Source organism: Drosophila busckii, chromosome 3L, assembly GCF_011750605.1.
Source record: "Drosophila busckii strain San Diego stock center, stock number 13000-0081.31 chromosome 3L, ASM1175060v1, whole genome shotgun sequence".
Classification (NCBI taxonomy): domain Eukaryota; kingdom Metazoa; phylum Arthropoda; class Insecta; order Diptera; family Drosophilidae; genus Drosophila; species Drosophila busckii.
Genome location: NC_046606.1, coordinates 12,448,723 through 12,456,109, shown reverse-complemented (window position 1 = coordinate 12,456,109; position 7,387 = coordinate 12,448,723). Strand labels below are relative to the sequence as shown.

The window sequence follows — 7,387 nt, the reverse complement described above, 5'->3', positions numbered from 1 at the left end:
TGCTCCGATTCTCAATTTCAATTGCCAACAACGCACTCGCCGCTGCTGCTGCTGCCTCCAGGGACAACGCAAAAAAAGCGCAAACCCAAGCTCAAGCCCTAGCCTTGCAATTAAACAGGCAACGAGACGCAGACAATGCGTCTCGACCAAAATGGTAAAGAGCGCTGTGCGCTCCCCTGCATAGCTGCTGCTCCAAGGACTCGCCAAACGCATTTCCGCCAACGCGCCGCACAGTTGGAGTCGCTTTGCGTTTATGCAAAAATCGGCTATCAGCGCACGTCAATCGCAGCTAAAAAGGGGATGCCGGGCCTAAGCCCGGAGACCACAGACAATGACCATATGTGGCTGGAACGCATAGCCATAGCCAGTGCCTGTCATATTTAGTTGGCATAACAAACAACAACAAAGGACTGACCATAAAAAAAACAGAACGCTGGCAAATCGAGTCAGCGATAGTGCGCAGGCAAAATAAACAAATGGTTAAAGTTAAAAAGCAGAAGCTTTAGTTAAAGTTGAACTGCCTAAAAAGAATAACAGAATTCAATTTTAGTTTCAAAAAAAATGTACGTCAATTGCAATTGATTGTTCGGAGTAGCACAAAGCGTCGATTGTGTTATCGATTATATCGATTGCTGCCATTGAAACGTAAATGAAAAAGACTTGAGCTTGTATTCAACATAATTTTGAAAAATACCACAGACACTGCCTCTTTCAGCCTTATGCTATATTGCTGATATATAAGCACATAATAAATCAGGCTAATATAAGCATATATATGTGAAGCAATCAAGAGCAACATTTGCTTGCTATAGAACCCTTTGAATTTTATAATATATACACAAAGTTTATTATTTTTTGCTAGTTTTGATATTAGAATATTTCCAGAAATTTTTACCACAGCTCTGCAATCCTTTTGGCAACGCTGTTAATAAGTAACAGTTGCCTGAGCAGCAACCAATTTCGTTTAAAGCAATCTGCAGTGAGGCATGCCACCGTTACACCAGCCGTGGCCACAATGCAAATGAGCTTCTTTCAACAAACTAACCGAAAACTGTAACGATAGCAACTTCATCATCAACCTTAATAACAACAACAACAACAACAACAAAACAACAGCAACAGCAGCTGGACTGGGGCGTTTGTTGGCGACAATTTAACACACAAATTCAGTGAGGCATCAACATTTTGGGGAAGCGCAGGCATAAATTTACAACAAGCCCCGTGGCAGTGGCAGCAGCAGCATGTTGTGCACTTTAATGTCACTTTTTCTTGCCTCGCTTTTTTTTTTTGCAGTGCTCTTTCATTTGCGCTTAAAGCGCACTGAGGCGGAAAACTTTACAATCCATCAAATTAATGGAGCAATGTGTCACAAGGAGCAGACAACGCTCGTCGGCGCTCTCGTCGTCGTCTGTGCAAATGTCATCAACTTGAAATTGTAAATCAAGCAAAGGCTGATTGAACAAAGCGGCATGTTGATGTTGACTCGATTTGTGCATTTGATTTGGCTGAGTGGACTAAAGCTTAACTTGGGTTTAAAGGTGTTGCAGCAACACCTGTTGGATTATATCGATGTGCCTTTCACCCAGCGCCAAATCAAATGGCCTTATATGATATATACAATTAACACAGTTGCCGTGCTGCAAGCCCACATGAGAGCACCTTTCACCAACAGCAGCAGCAGCCTCAGAGGTAGCAGCAGCAACAACAACAAGAAGGAACTCTGGCATATAATGAAAGTCCTACGCGTTGTCTTTCGAGTTGCTGCTGCTGCATGTGGCAAGCTGTAAAGATATGCAAATCGTCCCACTGCCATTTGCACGTACAAATGTAACGTACATTTTATAGACTTATCACGCGACACTCACTACCGACGCCCCATAAATCTAAACGATATGCAGCGGCCCCCAATGGCCGCCCACTGCTTAGAGTGGGGGATAAGCGGTTTGCCAACGTCACGAGTGGCAGCAATTAATTTTCATACGCAGACGCTACTGCTGGCATGTAGTAAGTGGCAAGTTGCTGCTTGCAACATGCTTGCTTGCAAGTTTAGTAGTTGTCTGCAAGACGCAGGCAACAACAAATTGCGCATCGATGGCGACTTGTGGCATTCTAGGAAAATAAATTTAAATACAAAAACAAAGAAATAAACCCCAGAGCAAAGAACCTCTCTGGCCATTTCCTCAATTTCCTACACACACACAGCAAATGCAAATTTTATACGAAAATAAAATCAAGTGCGAAACGCGACAGACAAAAGATGCAGTGTAACAACGAATGTCTGTCCGGCTGACTGTGGCAACGTTGAACGTTTGGCTTGTCTGGCTGGCTTGCAAGTGTTTTAACAATGTTTGCCTGGCGCATTACGTGATTTGGATTCCGCCTACTCCCAGTGCAAGGGGCTCTGGAAGCTGAAACTGAACTGCATCTGCTGTTGAAATTTGAATAAATCCCCACCACCCCCCTTTTGCTTGTTGGCTGCTCTGCACTTGGCCATTGACGCTTTGGTATCACGCAGGCCAAACACTTTTCACTACGATAACATTCCAGCTACAGCGGTTGAGGACACTTTTGCATTTTGTGTGTGTGTGTGTGTGTTGCTGATTCGATAAATTAGCGCATGCATCTTCATTTGGCAAAAGTGTAGCTGCCATGGCCGTCGTAGAGTCGTTGAGTCATTAGCGAGTGCAGCTGGCACTGCAGGCTTAAATCCAATTATCTGGCCTCAAAGCGCCTGCGCAAACGTTTGAGAGAATGCCTACAATTGACCAGTTCTAGTCCTAGGCTAAGCCACAATTTAGCTGAAAATGCCTGCTGGCCAGCATTGTCCACTCGCTGCACTCTTTTGCTTTATTAAAGCAACTCTTATACAGATTAGAATAAATCAACTTGCCCTCCGCGCCACGCTGCTCGCTACTCGTTCAGCGATCAGCAAACGCTACCGGCGAAACGGCGACTGCAACTATCTCTCTGAAAACTGGAACTGGAGCTGTTGCGGTTGCAGCTGCGCAGCACCATTGACCAGAACCTGTACTCAGTCCGTGCTCAGCTTGCCCTGGCGTGCCTGCTATTAACTGTGTGCGCAGACCAAGAGGAAGTCGGCATAGATAAGCAGGCAAATAGCTGCGGCTCGCTGCCTGCCTGTGCGGCGGCCAAAAGGAATCAATAATGCAGGCCAACACTACCAGTCGACTGTCCAGCAATAAATGTAGAAATTTGCAGTGCCAACAAAGCGACCACCATGTGCTCCAGTAATTAGAATTGGCAATTTGCATCAAGAATTTGCATTAGGTATTCAGTTTATATATAAGCAAGTTAATTAAGCGCTTACCATTAAGCTCATCAGCAACTGCAGTTCTGAAGTTTATTGTACAGTAAAATCGCCTTAATCTGCCACATGGATTCTCATGGTCTACAAGCGCTTCAACACTTGCCAGATTGTTTTGTTTTGTGCTGCGGCCAGAGCTTACAAATTAAACGCATTCAAGTGCAAGATCCAGGAATTTTGATTGGGTCAACAAAGTCGAGAGCGCGCGGTAGCAAAAATGCCATAACAAAATGTGTCAAGTGCCAGACATAAATGCCTAAGTAACGGCGCAGCCTGCTCTCTTGCTGTCCAGGGCAAGGGAGCAGCAGCATCAGCATCATCAGCAAAGAACAAGCCTGGCTGCCAATAAGCAGGGCCCTCTTCAGTGTATATGGGCCTGCGGCCTTTTTGCTGTTTGCTTTGTCCATTCGACATGCAGCTCAGGCAGCCAAGCCACACATATACATATATATATATGTATATATACGTTCCAACGTTGCGCGCTCGATCGGGATCGGAACTGAGACAATAAATTTTCGGTGCGTCAGTTTTTGTGTTGCTTAATTCGTTGCTCCAAGTCGTTGGGCGCTGCGTTTTTGCTTTCCCAATTAAAAATGCGCACGGTTCTGGACGCAATTGGAGTGGCAGTCGTTGCGGCTTGTACTTATTTGTAAGTTGCACGCATGCCTGCGCCTGCTCCTGCTCCTGCTCCTGCTGCTTGGACTGCAGCTCGACTCTATGCGCAGGCTTCGATTTCTTGCTACCGTCACATTCATTTACATAAAAATATCTTAATTGCAATGCGCAGCGAATTGTGGTTTTTGCTTATCAAGCGCATGTCATGTCGCCGACGCCATTCCTGTCCAGCTTCCATCAACGATGCTGACGCTTTTTCGGAGGATCTGACAAATTCGATGGCGGCACGTCGACGAGCGCAACGCGCAATTTTGAGCGATCTCAACTGCCGTTGCATTTTAGCTGCGGGGCATACACATGTTCTTGCGACACTGTGCTGCTTGCCACACAGCGGCGGCGGCGGCGCTGCCTTGGCTTCGGCTTGCGGCATGCATAATCGCTGATAAATGCGCCCTTCAGTGCTACAAAAATGATTTGTTGATAATTAATGCAGCAGCAAAAGCAGCAAAAAAAAAATAACCTGTTAACCGCCAAAGCAACGCAATTTGTGTCGGATGCAAGCGTCTGCATCCTCAACTGCTGCTGCTGCTGCAGCTTCTTGTGGCAAGCATTAAGCGCAATCAACGCGCCGTAATTCATCTGCAGGCTTAAGCACTTGACAGCGCAGCAAAATGTTTAAAACTTTGGCTAATTGCACACACACACACACACAACACAACAAGAACGACAAAAATAGCACGCCAAGGCGCCATTTTGAAACGATGTCTAAGCTGCGCGTATCGATTAATCGATTAACTGACGCATTGTGCGTTCAATTTGTAAACAAGCCATTCACTCCGAATTAAAACTTTTTGCATGCTGCGCTTTTTTCCTAATATGAATAATATAAATTTACAAAACATACAGACAGAGCTGCAGCGTATGCCGGCAGCGCTGCAAAAACACATACAAACCTGGAAGGAGACGCTGCAGCGCAGCTCAATAGAAATGCAGCTAATTTCGGAGCTGTGGTGTAAAATCCTTGAGCACGAGGCTTTGCTAATTAATGCCAAAACATTTCGTCAGATGCGTAGCAAGGAACAGCGCATGAGCACGCTATTTAGAAGCCTGGACAAGAAGCAAGTGGTCATGCAACAATTGCTGACTGTGCTGCAAAGCTGCAAGCTGCAAGTGGACAGCATGCGTCGGCGCGTGCGCCAGTGGGTGCAAGATGATGCTATAAAGACAGGTTACATAGTTTGGGAATTGACAGCGTCCATGTTCTTGGAGTTCTTAGAATTCTTTACGCTGCGCTTTGACTACGAGTGGGAGATTAAGGAAATGGTAGTGCGTAAGTAGCTAGCGCCGAAGCTTCGTAGCAGCCAAATTTATGCACATTTGTCTTTAATTTACAGTTGAGCTTAGACGCATTAACAGTCACTATGATTTGGATATTTTATTCTTGGCCTGGTCTGAGCAGCGTCATGCCGGTGGCTCGGACTTTGACCAGCAACTGAAGGACTTTTACAAATCCGTTGGTGTACGTCCTTGTCGCGCTGTTAGAAACCCCATTTATAATGAAGATTACAACACAGAGTTTCATTGAAATTGTTTTGTTAGTTTTATTGGAAAAATTGTCTTTTGTTTTTATTTTCATTTTGTCTGCTTGCCAAAAAGCCTTTAATGAATGTTCAAACGGAAAATTAAAAACGAAAAGTTTTGTTTGTTAAGCATTTAAAATTTGACTTTGCCTCAGTTTTACTTTTACTATTTTGAGTTTTCTCTTGGTAGCAAAACAAAACTTAATTGTAATTTTTCCTACAACAACATTTTGTTTTTGCCCATTATATAATTATTATAATTGTTTAAATATATAATATGCAATTCTGTAGCTAAACCTTTGACGTACATTCCATCAGCTTATACTGTATGTAATCCCATTTTTTTTGTTTTTTCAATTTGTTTTATAAACAAATGCATTTGTATGTGTATATAATTTTACAGTTTTTGTATTTTGCTTCTCAAATTTTGCTTTTGCTGCTGCCTAAGAGTAATTTTCAATTTGAATTTGGCCTATGTAATAATACATGTAAAAATGTAACTATGTATGTATTTATGTATATGGTAGTGCTGTTTGAGTCGACCTTAAGCTAATCTCAATTTCTAGTGCTTAAAACAAATGTTTAACTTAATAATTGCAAACTGTTTTAGGCTAGTAAATTGTGGGTGGGAACCTCAAGTCCCGTTAATGCTAAACTCCACTCCATCCGCCAACGCTTAATGCACTTATGTAATTTCCTTGGTTTTACTTAATACTAATAATTATAATATTTCGGTTTTTGTAATAGCAACAAAATTTGTTTATCTCAAGCCTTTTTCGCCATTATAAAATTACTTATAATAATGTATGTATGTATGTGTGTGAGTGTGTGTGTATAAATAACGTTTTTGTTTTAATTATAATTACTTTTGTTTGATTTTATTTTATTTCTTTTTTTTTTTTTTTTGTTTTTTTGAATTAAAGTTTTTGTTTTTTCTTAGAAAATTTCAACTCGTAAATTGAGTTTTTTGGTTTTAAAAAACTGTTCCCGCCATTTTGGTTTTAATTCATGTTTCTTAGCTATGAATGCTTGTTGTCAATTGTTGCGTGTTTTATATGTATGTTTCATTCACTATGCATTTGATTTTTTATTTTGCATTCGAAATAAAAATTATTGCTATTTTCTGCTGTGAGTACAATATATAAATACTATATACAGTCCCAAATGAATCGAGTTCCAACTGAAACCTTAGCTAGGAAAAGGTTTTCTCATATATGTATATATACCTATATATAGTACTATATACTGATCAGCTAGTGGAAAAAACGTTGCCCTAATGGGCATATAGATTTCTAGAAATGATTGTAAGCGTTTTCTTATATACAGCATATAAGTGTGCACTTGAGGTGCTATAAAGAGATATGAACGATCCGCTAAGAACTGAGCAACTGAGCGAAGTTTCCCAAAAACTAAAAATGAAAAAAAACAACTCAAAATTTATATAAATTGCAAATAATTCTTGTTTATTATTACACAAAAAATAGAATACTAAATGAAAAACCAAACTACTTAAAATGTAAGCGTGTGTAGTTGAGTGTATGTATGTATTGGTGTGTGTGTGTGTGATAATTACTAGAAAACGTCTTTGTAATTGTAGAATTGTTTTGTTGTATCGCTTTGTTGTAGTTAAATTATGCTAATTAAAATACACAGGTAAAAATAATTTCATTGTTTATCAATTTTTTTCGTATTTTTTTTGTTTTTTGTTTTAAGATTTTTTTTAAACTTAATCCTAGCGAAAATCTTTTAACGTGCAAAAATCAATTTGTTTGTTGGTGTTGTGTGAGTGTTGTTGGTGTTGTTGTTTATAGAAAGCTTTCACATTTGTTATGTTAATTTGTACACATTTCTCTCTTTAAGTAATTCA

The 7,387-nt window shown here is 40.8% G+C and overlaps 1 protein-coding gene across 1 annotated transcript; it reads left to right on the top strand.

The window, feature by feature from the left end:
* The first annotated feature begins 4,772 nt into the window (after positions 1-4,772).
* Positions 4,773-5,764, top strand: LOC108599033. Its single transcript, XM_017985814.2, has 2 exons — positions 4,773-5,270; positions 5,335-5,764. The coding sequence occupies exons 1-2, from the start codon at positions 4,796-4,798 to the stop codon at positions 5,523-5,525; spliced, it is 666 nt and encodes a 221-aa protein (XP_017841303.2). The 5' UTR covers positions 4,773-4,795; the 3' UTR covers positions 5,526-5,764.
* Positions 5,765-7,387: the final 1,623 nt, after the last annotated feature.